Here is a 16303-nt window from a genome sequence, read left to right on the forward strand (position 1 = left end):
CACCCTGGCATCTATCAGAAAACACTTTGCAGTGTCCTTTTCAATGGGTCCAGACCCCAGTCTCTCCTTGGCTCCCAGTGCCCCCACTCCTGTGGGTGTCTCAGCTTCTCACTGATGTTTGAAGCTTTCCCAGCAGCTCCCCCAGCCCCGGGCTGAGCTCCTGTCCCTCCCTGCAGGTGTGAGAACGGCGAGCAGTGTCAGGGCGGCAGCGGGCAGCGGGGCCAGCTGAAGAAGAGACGGGAAAAGGCCATCGTAAGTGAGGGGGGACCCCACGGGGACACAGCAAGGCCAGCCCTCGGCTCATCTCCTGCTCCCAAAAGCAGCAGTAGAGCCCATTAGCCCTGGCTTCAGCATCCCTTGGTGCAAGGCCAGTGTTAAACAAGGACAGGGGCTGGTGGGGGGAGGAAAACCCAACGTGCAGCAGGAGCCGCCAGCGATTGGCAACACACGGAGTCCTTGGCACAGGGATGCCCAGAGCCTCCTACGCTGGTGCCTCAGTGCACTTGGCTCTGGCAGTTTGTGGGGTGAACTGGGGAATCCCTGATGGCACAGATATGGCCCTGCTGCATCCTCGTGCACCAGGAACCTGTGGGCACATGGAGGGAGATGGGAGAGGAGTGGGCACATGGGAGAGTAAATTGGTGCTCCCTACTGCTGTGCACACACACTCACACTCACACTCACACATGCTGCTTTGGCACTTCTTCCTGCAATGCAATTGGATTTTGCCACTGGCAATTCTTGGGACTGTATCCCACATTTGCCAGGAGAAGCTGCAAGAATGCAGGAGAATTTTAAAAGAGAAAAGGGGGCAGTGGCTGCTGCAGCCTGGTAATGGCTGTCCTGGGGGTGACACTGTGACCTGGCTCCAGATCCTGGAGATGTCAGGCTGTGTCCATGGCAGAGTTTCCCAGTGCTGGCTGCAGGGGCTCCGCCACAGCCCATCAGCAGCACAGAGGTGCAGGGTCCAAGCCTGAAAGCTTTTGGTTGCTTTGGCAGGGGGAAGGCCGGGTGGTGTACATCAGAAACCTCTCCAGCAGCATGAGCTCCAGCGAGCTGAAGAAACGCTTTGAGGTGTTTGGTGAAATCGTGGAGTGTCAGGTCCTGACCAGGACTAACAGGTGGGTGGGCAGTGAGCTGTGGCTCAGGTCTCCAGCAGCTACAGGCAGCTCCTCTCCTCAAAGCCCACAGCACTGCCAGGCAGTGCCACATCAATCCCCTGGGTCAGCCGAGCCCTCGGTCTCGGTGCTTTTGTCAAGGAGATTCAGTGTGCCCAGAGCTCCAGGGGCATCTGTGGGGTGGAGGAGTGGGAGAATGATGGGCCAGGGGTGTAGTGCTGCAGCACAAGGGCTGTGGGGCTCTTCACATCCTGAATTCTCTCTCTGGTTGCTCAGGGGGGAGAAGTACGGCTTCATCACGTACCGCTACTCCGAGCACGCCGCCTTATCGCTGAAGAACGGCCCCTCGCTGAGGAAGAGGAACGAGCCCTCCTTCCAGCTCAGCTCTGGTGGCCTGGGGCGCTTCTTCTGGACCAGATACGCTGACCTGGGTGAGGAAGCAGCAGCTGCTTTGTCTCTTTTATCAGCACAGAGCTGTTAGAGCACTGTGCACCGCTGAGCCCTGGTCACCCAGGGATCCCCAACGCCTGCAGAGCCTGCAGGAGAAGCCCACTGCCTTTCCTATGGCTCATGGGACAGGTGGATTGGGGAACTGGGGAGAAGGAAAGAAACTGGTGTGAGGCCTCAGGGTGTGCTGGCTGCAGAATGTATCATCACAGCCCAGAGTGTTGGGTCTCAGCTGAGCGCAGCCCATCTTGTGTCTGCTGAGTTTCTGCACAGTGCTGGAGGCTTTCCAGCAGAAAACTCCCTTCCCAGGCATTAGAGAAGGCAGTCAGCAACATTTCATTAGCCCAAGAGGTGATGTGGGTGGTTTGCTGCTCTGCAGGACAGATTCACCAGCTGCACATGCACTCTGGAGCCAAAGTGACAGCACTGAAATGTGCTGTGCTCGCATTAATCCTTTCAGTGCCTCAGCAAGGTCTCAGGGACTGTGTCACCAGGGCTGCAGCCTGAGCTGAGGGCCAGGAGCCAAACCCTGTGCTAGTCGTGCAAGAGAAATGTGTCCTGGGCTTTGCCCAGCCCTCCTTGCTTCAGGTGTTTCACCAACACTGCATGTTTATTTCTGTACCCTCTGCAGAGGCTGAAGGGTTCTGGATATCACTTGATGAGTGAAGGACTGAGGTCCAGAAAATAAACCCCAAGTCTTGACTTACCTGCAGATGGCCCATCTGATTCAAGTACTCCCTGAGTTTTTATCACCCTGCAGTATCTGCTCTGCTTAGAGCAGCCATCCCTTGACTTTGATCGTGGGCACAAATGTCCAGTGTTCACCTGAATAAACCCCAGAGCCTCCCATTTTGGACACAGAGAAATTAGGAACCAGATAGCACCCTGTGAGGAAGATGGTGACCATGCAGGGCTGTGGGGAGGGGTGCCAGAGCTGTCCTTCTGCCTAAGAGAAGCCCCCTGAGTGCTCCTCACCTGACTTCTGCAGAGCCATCAGTCACCCCCTTCCTGCACAGCCCAGCTCATCCCTAAAATCCTGCTCATCCTGGTACAGGGTGAGAAGGGGAGCCCCCAGGCAGAGGTGAAATGCAACCACACCATTCAAAAATACACACCCAAAATGTTAAGCTGCTGTGAAATTCGGCAGCCTTAGTTCTGCTGTGTGCTGAATTCCCTGGGCTTTCCAGGGGCACTCTGTGTTCAGCTCCTGGCACAGGGCTGGCAGTGGAGCAGGCTGGCTCTGCCACCAGCACAGCTCCCATGGGATGGCCCAGTGTCAGCCCTTCCAAATTCAGCTGCACACAGGAGATTTTTTCACCCCTGGCAGTGAATGCCAGTGGTGTGTGCCCTGCCCAGCTGGGCCTGGCTGCAGCCCCCCTGCCCCAGCTCTTTTCAGTGTCACCATCACCGCTGTGCCCAGCCTGGCTGTGCAGTGGCAGGGCAGTGAGCAGTGCCCTGCTGTGCCTCAGTTTCCCTCCCCACGAGGCAGAGAGGACGCTGATCCCCCTGCCTGACCCGGCTGTCCTCTGTCCCTGCCATCCCCAGATTGCGGCACGGACGAGTCGTCCCCAGCTCCGGTGAAAAGCAAGTACGAGACCATGGATTTCGACAGCTTGCTGCAGGAGGCCCAGCTCAGCCTGCATCGGTAACAGCCTTAACCTTGGAGGAATACCTCAATACCTCAGTCAAGGCACTTCCAATATGTTTACGTTTTCAAAGAAATTATTCAGTCTATGGCAAGCGAGAGAGCGAGAGAGAGCGAGAGCACGCCCGCGAGAGAGAGAGACTGCTGTCCCCTGATCGATGTTTACATTGAACAAAGCTGCTTCTGTCTGTGAGTCCCCATGGTGTTGATGTCTCACTGCCACACGTTAGTCCCCTCTCTGCTTCTGACTGGTTGTTTTAGGGTGAGCCTAGGAGCCCCCCGGCCCCTCTTCCCCCTCCCAGCCCTCCCCATGCTCCCGCCGTGGAGTTGCAGCTGTGTTCACCATAACATTTTTTTGTCCGTAGTGTGTGATGATGAAATTGTTCATTGTGAATAGAATCAGGATTATAAACTAATTTTTAATAGAAGAAGAGAAGAAAAAAAAAGTATATACTTAAAAAAAATGTATTTATGGCTCAGATGTACTGTAATTCAGATTTATTGTACCGCTTCCTTGATTTTTAACTATGCACTGTAATGAGGCACTTGCCACTCAGCAAATGGGGGGTCAGAGCAGTCACAGAGCTGACATTCCCCTGCCTCCCCTGCTGGCAAACCGGGGTGCTCGGTGCTTGCCCCGGGGTCACCCACTTTGCTGTCAAAGCCATTCTTCGTGCTGGCGTGGCCCGAGCCCCCAGCATCACCCCCATGCTGAGCTGGGTGCTGGTGGGTGATGGATGCAGCTTTGCAGGCTGCAGAGGCTGGGAGAGGGATGCAGTGCCTGCAGCCAGCGCTGCTCCGGCCTCCGCTGCCTTTGGAGCCAGGAGAGAGGGGCTGGGGGCTGCAGCCAGCTGGGCACATGTGTCCTGCTGGCACAGCCTGGGGCATGGATGTCTCCGGGCCATGTGGAGGAGCTGGCTCCTCTCCAGCTCCTTGGATGGCTGCGAGACTGGCCAGGCCCTGTGGCTTGATCCACACTCGCTTCCACACCCTGCAAAGCAAGCGGGGCGAGAAGACCTGTGTGTGCTTCCCACTGGGCAGCCAGCCCAAATCCAGCCCAAATCCAGCCCAAAGTAAGGCCAGCCCCAAGTGCGGAGAGGTGGGGCGGGCACAGCACCCACACTGAGCACCCCCACTGAGCACCCCCAGCCCCCTGCCCCGTAGCTGATAAGCCATACACGTCCCAGCACCCACCCGCACCCCGGATCCGTCCAGCGCCCCGGGGCACAGCTCTGCCTCTGGCCAAGGGCCCTCGGCGCTGGATTGAAGTGTAAAATGAACTTGTGGACTTGCCCTCCGCGTGTGGGTGTGGTGGGAAGGGGACACAGCCCCCACCAGCCGGAGCAAAGCCCACCACCAGCCGGCCAGAGGCGCTGTTTTCCCAAGGGAGCGGGAACCTTGCCGCTCCTCAAGCCATCGCCACCTTCTCCTTTTATTTTTGAGCCCCAGAGACCACTAGGGATTCAGCCATCCTCTGTAGATAGAATATTATAGCCTTAACTCTGCCAATAGATAGATTAGAGTCTCCTGGGGTCTCCCCTCCCTACGACCTGGGGGTTTCACCCCCGGTTCCCTGGGTATGTTCCGTCCTGCAGGGAGAGCGACCAAAGCCTGGGAAGTGGCACAGGATGCGAGGCCAGGAGCCGGAGCCGTGCCAGGGTGGGCCCTGGCAGGAGCAGGAATGCCGGCAGCGCCGACACCAGCACAGTTCCCTGGCTGTTCCCTCGGGAGAGCCGTGGTTCTGACAACACCAGCCCGGCAGCACCGGGGCCCGGGGCCACCGCGGGGTCCCCACGCTGCCACCGGTGACCATCGCTGCCAGGGAACAGCCCTGGTGCCATTCCAGCCTCAGCAGAGAAATCTGGCGCCTCTCCCACCCCTAAATCCCCCGTTCTCATCCCACCTTAGCGACCACGAGCAGCTCTGGCCGAGACTGAGCATCTGCTATTGGCAATTGCCTCATTGTAGCTTTGCCTTTTTCTGTCCTAGTATTTCCTCACGATGATGATGTTTACATGTGATTGCTATAGAGCTTATGTAGAATGTATATAGCGACACATTTAGGGTGGGTAGTACTGTCCTGTGCTGTGCTGATGTTTTTCAGAAAACGATCAATCCAAAAGAAAAAAAACCAACAAAAAAAAAAAAAAAAAAAAAAAAAAGAAAAAAAGAAAGAAAGAAAAAAAGAAAAGCAAATAAGTGGAATTCTTCCATCTCCCACTCAGCTGGGGGCACCCGTGGCTGGGCCCCACTGGGGATGCATCAAGGGTGGTGGAGGGGAAGGGTTAGTGCAGAGCTGGGGGGGCTCCAGCCCACGCCAGGGGATCAATCAGTCACTTCCAAGCACTGGTTTTGGCAGACCCAGCCCCAGCATTTCCCAGTGTTTTCCTGTGGCTGGGTGCCCTGGGTCGGCCCCAGCCCAGCTGCTGGGTCCTGAGGCCGGTGCTGGGGAAGGGAAGGGCTGGTCCTGCACAGAGCTCATCAGTACTGCAGCCCTAGGGTAGGAAGAGATGCAATAAGTGGTCTTTGTGGTGCCTGAAGCCTATAAGTGGGGTTGGGTTTTCTTTTCTTGTTTTCTTTTTTTTTTTCTTTTTTTTTTTGTTTGGGTTGTTACTTTTTTTCATTCACTTGGGATGATTTGTTTTCCTTCCTCCCCAAAAAAATCTTTCCAGACTTATGCACTATGCTTAGAGCCCCTTGGGCTGTGTGCTGCCTGCCCTGGGGCTTCCCCCATCTCTTAGGACTGGGTGAAAAATAAATTTCCACTTGATTTTTTTTTTTTTAAATTTTGTGGGGTTTTTTTTTGTTTGTTTGTTTGTTTTTAACTCTAAAGGTGTCTTTAGCTCACAGTGCTCGAGTCTGCAGGAAGGTGGGTCGGGCACAGGGGCAGGTGAGAGCTCCCTCCTGAGCTGCCTAAGGTTTGCATGCTGACAGGGAAATGGGGCAGGAGCAAAGCAATGCCCAGGCACTGCTGCCAGGGAAGCCAGAGGTGCCCAGAGCTTTGCAGGAGCTGCCAGGGACTGGGGATCCCCCCTTTCCCAAGGGTTGCCTTCCCCTCCCACCCAGCCTTTGGGACCCTCACACCCCAGCCCCCTGCAAGGGCTGGGGATGGGCAGGAGAAACTGGGAGCAAAAGGGTTTATTCTGGTAGGCAATAAGTCAGGAGGAGATTTATTTTTTTAAAGCTGTGTGAGTATAGAACGCCCCCCAGCCGTTTCCTGCAGGTGCTGTGGGCAAATGCTGAATGTGTGAAGAGTTTCTGATAAAATGCCCCTTTGCTTGTTTTGCACAGGTTTGCCCCAGAAAAACTCGTTGTTCAGGGGGGGCAGCAGGTTTCTGGCTGGAATCCAGCGCGTCCCTGAGGCTCCGCAGGGAGGAGCAAACGTTTCTGAGTGTGTGGGCTGAATGCAGAGGACAATCCCAGGTTTTAAGGTTGGATGCTGCCCCAAAGCAAAGGTTTCTCTCATTTCCTCAGCACATCTTTCAGGAAGCAGCAGCTCAGTCACCTTGTTGCAGTCCTGGGTCTGGTCTCAGCTCTGCGCCGTGCAAATCAGTTTTGCAATTGCAGATCAACACGGTTTTCTCCCTTTTTTGGGGATTTTTTTTTCTTTCTGGAGGTCTGCTGAGTCCTGAGGTACTGGTGTTGGAACTGAACTCAACACCTGTTCTGTTCTAAGTCCATCCCTGACAATCTCAAGCAATACAGAGCCAAATGCAGCCTTGGGGTTTCATTTTGGGGTTTCATTCCTCTTCCCTCGCCCTCCCCGGGGCCAGGGGCAGCAGCAGGAGCTGGGGAGGGAATGTGTGAGTGCATGTGAGAAAGAGAGAGAACGGTTCAATTGATGCATTTCTTCAGAAAGGTGTAAGAATTTCACCTAAAAAGGGGCACATCTGCTTTGTTATTTATATAAAAAAGCTAAATTCTGTGTTTTTCTTCTTTTTTTTTTTTTAATGTAAAAGGACACTGCTCATAATTATTAGGGGCCAATTCTGCCTCTGTTGCTCATGCTCAGTAAGTACTACTTAACTCTGCAATTTTCTACTTGCAGAGTAAGTAAAAGCAGAATTGATCCCTCTATGATTAAGAATCAAGTTTTTAGTATTTTTTTTTAATTGGTAGTGGTTTTTTTATATTTCACTTAATTTTTCCCCCAGTTCCATTCTGTTGTGTCCTTATTTATGTAATATACTTTAACCTTAAGAGATGGCATGGATTCTTATGCCTTTCCTTTATTATTATTGTTATTATTTTTAAAAAAAGAAAAGAGATTTATTTCTAGTGTGATTTAACTGTCTACCTTCTAAAATGAGAGAACGTTTTCTTGTATTTTTACATTGTCAGATTCTATAGTTTCATAGATAATTTAACCAAATCGCTCAATGTATTCTCTATATCTATCCAGTGGGTATAAAAGTTCTATTTTAAATTGTGTAAATACTTCAGAACTGGCTTCTTTTTCCAGACTCCCCTGCCGTGGAGTTTCTTGTTTACATCAAAAAGACTGTAGAATCTCTACGCTCATGTACTGTAAATAGTGAAGTGATCTGCCTATAAATAAACGATAACATATATACTATAAAGTGGAAACAACACAAAAAGGAACCAGTTTGTGCTGCTATACTTTGGTTTTTAGTGCAAATCTGCTCGGGGTGAGGTGTTTTCCTGCGCCAGGGCCAAGGGGGTGGCAGAGCCTGCCAGCTGCCAGGGATGCAGCTCCTGCCTGGGAACATCGCTGTCTATTGCTATTTAAAGTGTGCCTGCTCCCAGTTTAAGTCATGCAGAAAAACCTGGGCCCTGCACTTTGAGAGGTGCCACTGCCACAGGACCCTTCCTGAAGGAACTCCTCAGATGGAGGGGGTGAAAAATGCAGCTGAACATGCTCCTCAGAATTTCTGGAGTGGAGTAAGAGGGCAGGAGAAAATGTGGACAAGACTGCAGGTGGTGATGCAGCAGCCGAGCAGCTGAGGCTGGCAGCTGGAGAGCCCCTGGAGCCAGGAGAGCGGGCCCTGGGAGCCAGAGTGCTCCCCCAGGGGCAGGGCCGTGTCCTGGTGCCCTGGTGCCCGTGGCAGTCCAGGCTCTGGGAGGGATGTTTGGAAGGCAGGGACAGGCCCAGCACGGGCACAGCTCCCCCGGGCACACGGGAGCCCTGTGCCAGCCATGCCCTGATAGGGCTCACCAGGCTGCAGGGGTGGCACAGGTTTTATCCAGACCATGGGTCAGTGAAGCTGCTGGGCTGGGGGATCCCAGCAGCCCCAAAGGAGCAGCTCTGCGAGGCGCTGAGCTGTGCCAGCTGCTGGGGTTTGCTGACTGGCACCGATTCAGGCAGCAGCTCTGCACCTGCCTGTCTCCAGCACATCTGTGGGAGCCCGGTGTGGCTCCCCCAGCCTAGGCACAGATCTGGAACCTGCCTCCCAGCCCAAAGCCAGCCCCCATCCCTGCCACTGCTGCAGCCAGAGTGCAGATCCATGGGAAGCCCATTCCCTGCTGCTTTCCACAGCCAGCAGCCTTCAAGGCCACCAGAGAGGAATGTTTTTCTGAGCTACATCAGCTCTGTGATGCCAATAGTGCCCAGACAGATGAAAACATGAATTTGGAGGGTGGAAATGTGGGAATGCAGCAGGGACAGCCAGTGATGGGGTGCCCGGGGTGGGCACTTGTGGAGCAGAGACACAGCACTGGGTCCCCAGGAGGGACAGGGGCACACAAGGGAAGGGCCTGCAGGGAGGGACAGACCCAGGGCTGATGTTTGTCCTCCCAACCTGACCTGTGCCTCCAACACTGCATTCCCAGGCAGCCTCCTGGAAAACAAAGCACTCATCTGTTTATTAAATACAATTGTTTGTTGAGGACAATTCCTGCAAGCAGACCTAGAATCTGTCTGAAGGGATGGTGAATGCTGACACCAGTTCATCAGTTCCCTTGGTCCCAGCAATTACTTCCAACCATTTGGGATAAATCCCAGCTGGGTGGTTTTTATTTTGGCAGAACTTTGTGATTAAACAACTCCTTTTCACACAGACACTGGATCTGTTTTGGAGTGGCTCAGTGGCTGCTGCAGGGGAGGGGGGCAGTGTTATTTCTCTCCCTGCACAGTGTGCCTCGTGGGAGGGGAAAATCAGTCACTCAGGAGCTTGTGTGAACAGGGACAGCTTTGGTGGTGCCCTGGGCTGGCTGGCACCTGGCAGTGGGGGCAGCCCAGCCCAGCTGCTGCTCCTGACCAGTGTGCAGTGCCCACTGTGCGGACTCCATCTCACTGCCTGCTGAGCTGTGCTGGGCTGCTCTGTGGAGTCTCAGCTCCACCTGTGCCCTCAGCAGTGGCACCTGACACCAAATCCTGCCCTGGGCTCTGCTGGCACGGGAGCTGCCTGACAGGGACCTCAGCTTTGGGCCACACAAGCTCTGCCCTGGGCTCTGCAGGCCGCACTTCAGCTGAGCCACACAATTGCTCACTCAGGGTTTATCAGTCCCAGCCTCTCGTCCAGCTCCATCCAGGAGTCTTTGCAGAAGGGAACAGCTTTGCTTCCTTTGGTCCTCTCTGCCTGCTGGTCCAGCTCTCCCAGCCTCCCTGCCCACAGGGATTCTTCCCAGCTTTCCTTCCTGCCTCATTTCCTGACCCATCACAGCAGGGCTGGACCTTCTGCCACGCTGCCCTTGAAGTGCCCAAGCTCTCAGCCTCGAGCTGCTGTGAGGAGTTTGACTTGCTGTCGCTGGGGAATTCAACTCTCTAACGCTGGGATTTCAGTATTAGAAAGTGGCGTTTCTTTATTTCAGCCCCAGGCATGCGGGGCATAACTCCCTATTACACACAGCACACCTGGCTGACCGACCTGCTTTAATCTATGTGGCTTTACATGCCCAGTACATTTCCCTGAACTATATGCTAAACATCCCCTGTATTCTCTGCATGTTTAAATCACTTCTTAGAGTTTATTTTCATTGGAGTGGGGTTCTTTTGAGGATCCTGCCTAGTCGTTTGGGGAACATCCCATTTCTCCAACTATTCTTTTTTGGTCACAGACCTCCAAAAATGTGGAGGTCTTCTTCTCTTTCAATGCATCCCATTGCTGTTGTTATAAATACATATAATATTCTTGGCTTTTCACAAATATTAAGATAAATGCTTTATCTATAATGGTAAAAGGACTTTGCTTTTATTTCTGCTATTAACAAAAAACCTTAAGACATAATAGTAGTGGTAGGTGATATAGTTGTAAGTGAACTGTTTGGTCAGGATAACATGCAGTGAACATGTCATGAGGACACTGATATTGATATGCCAGCTATCAGCGTCTGCCATCTGAAGGAAGAATGAACCAAGGCTCAGATGAGAAGTGGAAAGGAGAAGGAGCCAAAACCACAGCCAAGAAACACGCATGCTCTACAAAGGCAAACCCAAGGAGGGGTCACGCAAAATAGTTCCTGGAATATGTGAACTAGTTTATGGGAAAAGATGGATATGCATAAGGGTCTATGAGAATGCAACAAGCTGATGGCATTGTGAAGGTATTTAAGGTATCCCCGAAGGTAAAGGTGTGCTCTTCACTGACTGCCAAGACACACCTGGCGGTAATCTTCGCTTTACTGTCTCAGTCTCCTATTGTCCTTTATTAAACTTTTTAAATTTTCAAAGGAGCATGAAAGGGTTTGTCACACTGTAGTCTGACAAAATATGAGTACTTACCAGCATAGCTCAGGCTCACAGTCTTTACGGCTGAGATAACCGCTTGCACACAGCACAAAGCCCTGGCAAGGAAACCGAAGGAATGAATTCAACACGACTTGTTACTTGTTTTTGTCAACAGCAGGACAGCCACAGCCCCTGCACACGTGGCCCCGAGAGGCAGGAAGCTGGACAGAGAGGAGGGAAGACCCTCCCTGGTGAAGGGGAGGAGGCAGCAGCCATTAGCCCGCAGGGTAAAGTTCATTCCTCGTCACTGCCCGCGTTCAGTTTCGTTTCCCAGCTGAGCTCTCCCTGTCAGCCGTGCCCGGAGCCGGAGGCACGGCCCAGGCAAAGGCCATGGCGGGGCTGAAGGAAGAGCTGACCTGTCCCATCTGCCTGGACATCTACAAGGAGCCCACGAGCGCGGGCTGCAGCCACAGCTTCTGCAAGGACTGCATCAAGCAGGCGCTGCGGGGCCAGCAGAGCCCTGCCCGGTGCCCGCTCTGCCACTCGCTCGTCGGGGAGCTGCGGGCCAACTTCCACCTCCGCAACATCGTGCAGAGGTTCCTGGATGATCCCGCGCACCAAGAGGAGGAAAAGCAGGAAGCGCAAGGCCAGGAGAAGGGGGAAAGCTCGGGCCAGGCCGGGGAGGTGGTGCTGTGTGACTCCTGCCTCCAGGAGCCGCAGCCCGCAGTGAAGACGTGTCTGAGCTGCGAAGCCTCGCTGTGCCAGGCGCACCTGAGCAGGCACAACAGCCGGCACGGGCAGAAGAGCCACGTGCTGGTGGAGCCCTGCGATGGGCAGCTTTTGGCTGAGAGGAGATGCCCGCAGCACGGCAAACTGCTGGAGTGCTTCTGCGAGAGTGACTCGGAGTGCATCTGCGTCCTGTGCTCCGTCATCTCGCACAAGAACCACAAGATCATCAGCTTGGAGGAGGCTTTCAGCGAAGCGCAGGTAAGAGGCTGCTGGGGCGGGGGCCCTGGCCGGGATTGCACCAGGAGAACCCCAGAGAGCTCCCGTGGCACAGGGGCAGCTCCTGAGTTTGAGAGCTGCAGAGCCAGCACGGGGCTAAACTGCAGTCCTGGGCTTTTATTCTGAGTTTTTTCACAGATTCTCTCTGGCTTTGGCCCCTCAGATATAAAACGAGGTGTTATAAACGCCTTTTTCCCCTCCTGAGGGAGGAGTTTGGCCAGACTGGTGGGCCTTGGTGCTCCTGCAAGGTTTTAGTCCTTGGTGCACCTCCAAGGCAAAGATGAGCCTGAGCTGCACTTATGCAAAGATAATTAATGACAGAGTAAGAGAAAGAAAGGTGCCAACAGGGGAAATAGCTTTGTATGTGGCTAGTGCACGTGAACAGTTTTCAGCTTCAAATTGTCCTTTTTGTGCTTGTAATTGTGGCACTTGTTCAAGGATAAACCCTTCCAGTGAACCTTTATCCTCTGATTAGTCCTGAGAGCATGCAGTGAGCAGACCTTTTGCAAGTCCAGCTTAACCCCTGTCGATAAAACTGCTGATCTCGTGCATTATGCCAGTCCTCTCCTGATATCTCCTTCCCATGATATTTGTAGGAATCTTTTCCTGGAATACTGGAATCAATAAGAAACCATGAAGCTGTCGTGGATAAAGCCCTTGCAAACCTGCTGAAACAAATGGAGGGACTAAAGGTTTGTTTCAAGGTCCCATATCACCTTGGGGTGGTTGCTTGCTGGTAAAAAATGAGATGAAGTTTTCTTTTGTCCTTCCCAGATCATGGATTCTGAAGCTTTTTTAGTTCCTGGGTGGTTTCTCATGTATTTTTGAGATTTCTTCTTTGGGAAAGGGTGATGTAGAACTTTCTAATCAGTGTGGGAAGTCCATTCCTAGTTAAGCTTGAAAGTCTGTGCCTCCAGATGAGTGGCTGGTGTGTGGCTTTTTTATTTTTCCAACCTTCAACGTTTAGTTACTTTTTCAATCCCAGAAAAAAGACAGATTTTTTTTTTTTTTCGGAACAAGAGCTAATGTAGAAAATGTCCCTTACAAATTTGAAAATGTTTTCATGATAGAGTGATGATAGCCATCGGAGGGCACGGCTTGACCGCCTGTTCCAGGAGATGCATAAGGAGCTAGAGAAGAAAAAAGGGGAGGTCCTGAAAGTTCTCAGTGACTATGAGGAGGAACAACTTTCTAAGATTAGGACAGAGGTGAATAATCACAAGAGGATGAAGGATTCGGCCAGCCAGGATGTTCAGAAGCTGCAGGATCTGAGGAATCAGAAGGACACACTTCTTTTCACCAAGGTACCTCTCAGCATCCCCCTTCCCAGAGACACACAGCTCCAGAGCTGGCCTGTGCCTGCACTGTGCTGATTCTGCTTTCCAAATCTTTACAGGCTTTTTCAGCGATCAGAGGCAGGTAAGCTGCTCCTGAGGTTTAATATCTTTATTTATGTAGTGGACAAGGGACAGAGCTCTCGGTGAGTTCCAGACAGCCTAAGGCAGGCTGGTGTGGGTCTGTGCTGGAGGGCAGAGAGCTCTGCAGAGGGATCAGGACAGGCTGGATCCATGGGCCAAGGGCAGCAGTGGGAGGTCAGTGAGGCAAAGAGCCAGTCCTGCACTGTGGTCACAAGAATCTTGTGCAGTTCCAGGCTGAGGGAACAGTGACTGGAAAGGTACCTGGCAGGAAGGAAACTGGGAATGCTGTTCAGTGTTGGCTGAACATGAGCCCAGGTGTGCCCAGGTGGGCAAGAGGCCAATGGCACCTGGGCTGTCTCAGCAATAGCGTGGGCAGCAGGAGCAGGACAGGGACTGTCCCCTGTGCTGGCACTGCTGAGGTGACACCGTGAGTGCTGTGTCCAGTTCTGGGCCCCTCATGGTGAGAGAGACATTGAGGGGCTGGAGCGTGCCCAGGGGAGGGAACAGAGCTGGGAAGGGGCTGGAGCCCCAGGAGCGGCTGAGGGAGCTGGGGAGGGGCTCAGCCTGGAGCAAAGGAGGCTCAGGGGGCCCCTGTTGCTCTGCACAGCTCCTGACAGGAGGGCACAGCCAGGGGGCTCAGGCTGTGCTCCGGGGAGCAGGGACAGGAGCAGAGGGAACGGCCTCAGGCTGGGCCAGGGCAGCTCAGGGTGGGCACAGCAGGAATTTCCCCATGGAAAGGGGGCTCAGGGCAGGCTCAGGGTGGGCACAGCAGGAATTTCCCCATGGAAAGGGAGCTCAGGCACTGGAACTGCCCAGGGAGGGTTGGAGTGCCCATCCCTGGAGTGTCCAAGGAAGGGCTGGAGGTGGCACTGGGGGCTCTGGGCTGGGGACAAGGTCAGGATGGGGCACAGCTTAGAGTTGATGGCCTTGTAGGTCTTTTGCCATGTCTGTGGTTCTGTGATTCCTTCTGCATGTTTTAGGAAATGCCAGCCACTTCCTAGCGTGGATGGTGTGATGTTGCCAAAGCCATCCATTACTGTGGATAAATCATCAACCGATAATATTCTGAGACTTTTCCAGCAATTCATCTCAAACATGGAGGTCTCCTTTAAGCCACCAACACCACCACCACCACCTAGGGGATTTGGAGCAAAGCCTACTGGTAAGAGCTCATTTGCTATGTCAAAAGCAAATGGGGAAGTCAATCAAACATCTTTAAGAAAGGACTATAATGAAGCACCAAGTACACTGGGTACCTCTAGAAATGCTAATTCCTTACACCTGTGCTTATTTGCACATGTGTGTGCAGCAAAGGGAGCTGGTCCTGCCATTCAGGGCTTTGGGGCATGCCTTGAATGCACCTTGCTAAACCAGGCTATGGATGGAGAGGCTGTGAATTCCCAGGAGTTTTCTGGGAGGATTAAGAGAAGCAATACCTCTGTTGCCTCCCTTTGATTCAAGGGGAAAGTTGAGAACTCATCCCAGCAGGGGCAGGGTCAGACATAAATAACCTCCTCTTCCTGTGTAAATATTTCTACTCCTTTGCAATGCTTTGCAAGCTTAGCCCACAGTCCCAGAGCTGTGCACAGTGGACACCTGTCTGACTGAATTGGTGAAATTAGGGATCCCTAGGTACTGCTCTCTGGGTGTTGCTTCAGCCCTTACTGGCAGTGGGCCTCGGGTCAGGACAGAGGCAGACTCCAAATGTCCACAATGATCTGGTAATCAATGCATTTTTTCTCTTTAGGTCCCTTCTCATTTGGTGGTACAACATCCTCTGGATTCACATTTGGATCTACCTATCATTTTCCTTAAACTAGCCTAATGAAACACAAATTCAGTGGCCATCATAATGATAACAGTCATAGAAAGGAGGAAGAGAGAGAACCCAACGAAAACTATCAATGCCCAGCACGATTGCTCCCCCATCACCTGCTCTCTGATGTCCAGCCACTGTTCACAAGCAGCAATTGGCTCCTTGTGGACATCTGGCCCCAGTTCCTACACTGGGCTTCGTGTTCTGTGGTGTGGAATATGCCCTTGGCCAGTTTGGGTCACCAGCCCCAGCTATGCTCCTTCCCAGCTTTCTGTGCACCTCCTCGCTGGCAGAGCATGAGGCACAGAAAGTTCCTTGGCTCAGGTCTAGCACTGCTCAGCCACAGCCAAACCAGCTTTTTCTGTTACCAACATTATTCCCTACTGTACCAGCTGCTGAGAAGAGAATGAATTCTCAGGAATGGAGTTCTCATAATTAGAATGAATCCTAACCCAAACCAGGACAGGACTCCAATATACACAGTGCCATCCCAGAGCTGCTGGGAGGAGGTTACCAGCAATGAGAGCTGCTGGAAGCTTGGAATTGTTTGTGCCTGGTTAGAATGCTGCTTCTTTGTGTTCCTTAGGTTGAAGATATTAATGGTAGAAGAAACACTGTCTTTTCATGATGTGTCTGTCAAGGCTGGGCATCCTGCTAAGAACTTCAGGCTTATAGAGACTGGAACCATCCCTTTCAAGTATCCCATCCATGATGCCATCAGAGTGATGAAGCTCCTGTTAGTAATGTGATTACAAGGTGTTTTGTTTTTTCAGGCCTAGAAATTGTGAGCCTTGCACGTAGGCTATGCCAAGCTGGATTGTGGGCTGCTATGAGGGGGTGTATCACAGCACCCCACCTCTTCCTGCAAGAGCTCCTCTTATTTATTCTGTTAATCATAATGGAAATACCGTTAAGTTGGGCATTTTTGCTCGGCTGTTTTAAATACTGTGTTAGGTTCTTGTTAATAAAGTCATGTTATTAGTTTGTTAAACGTGATGGCAATTTGTTTTATCTAAAAGTTGACAGCACAACATTAACTGCTACAGCACTAGCAGTTCTGATCTTTGAGCTAAGGCAGCAGCTTTTGCCTCTGCCGCCTCTTTCCATCCTGCACATCCAGTGCAGAAGCAAAGCTGCCCTGGGAGGTGAGGAGAGACCGTGCAGCGTTCCCTGCTGGAGACTGAGGGGAAACTTCCCGAAGTGGCTGCCACAGCGTAGGGAAGGGTA

At 52.6% G+C, this 16303-nt stretch overlaps 2 protein-coding genes across 2 annotated transcripts in view; both read left to right on the forward strand.

Moving 5' to 3' along the window:
* The window catches only part of PPARGC1B (PPARG coactivator 1 beta), a 42890-nt gene extending 39676 nt beyond the window's left edge, over positions 1-3214 (forward strand). The window contains exons 9-12 of the mRNA XM_058815476.1: positions 177-252; positions 1000-1121; positions 1395-1549; positions 3111-3214. Coding sequence (XP_058671459.1) covers positions 177-252; positions 1000-1121; positions 1395-1549; positions 3111-3214 — 457 coding nt within the window. The remainder of the gene's footprint in view (positions 1-176; positions 253-999; positions 1122-1394; positions 1550-3110) is intronic.
* Positions 3215-11158: 7944 nt separating this feature from the next.
* LOC131564810 (tripartite motif-containing protein 29-like) lies at positions 11159-16072 on the forward strand. The gene is made up of 6 exons (XM_058815398.1): positions 11159-11824; positions 12439-12534; positions 12913-13146; positions 13239-13261; positions 14241-14422; positions 15008-16072. Exons 1-6 carry the CDS (start codon positions 11228-11230, stop codon positions 15073-15075), a joined length of 1200 nt encoding a protein of 399 aa, XP_058671381.1. The 5' UTR covers positions 11159-11227; the 3' UTR covers positions 15076-16072.
* Positions 16073-16303: the final 231 nt, after the last annotated feature.

Source organism: Ammospiza caudacuta, chromosome 16 (assembly GCF_027887145.1).
Source record: "Ammospiza caudacuta isolate bAmmCau1 chromosome 16, bAmmCau1.pri, whole genome shotgun sequence".
In the NCBI taxonomy this organism is placed as follows: domain Eukaryota; kingdom Metazoa; phylum Chordata; class Aves; order Passeriformes; family Passerellidae; genus Ammospiza; species Ammospiza caudacuta.

Excerpts from the sequence above, each read along its gene's own strand:
- LOC131564810 (XM_058815398.1), top strand. The coding sequence starts at position 11,228 with ATGGCGGGGCTGAAGGAAGAGCTGACCTGTCCCATCTGCCTGGACATC. Across the intron at positions 11,825-12,438 it reads AGGCTTTCAGCGAAGCGCAG|GAATCTTTTCCTGGAATACT; the intron begins GTAAGAGGCTGC and ends TGATATTTGTAG. Across the intron at positions 13,262-14,240 it reads TTTTCAGCGATCAGAGGCAG|GAAATGCCAGCCACTTCCTA; the intron begins GTAAGCTGCTCC and ends TGCATGTTTTAG.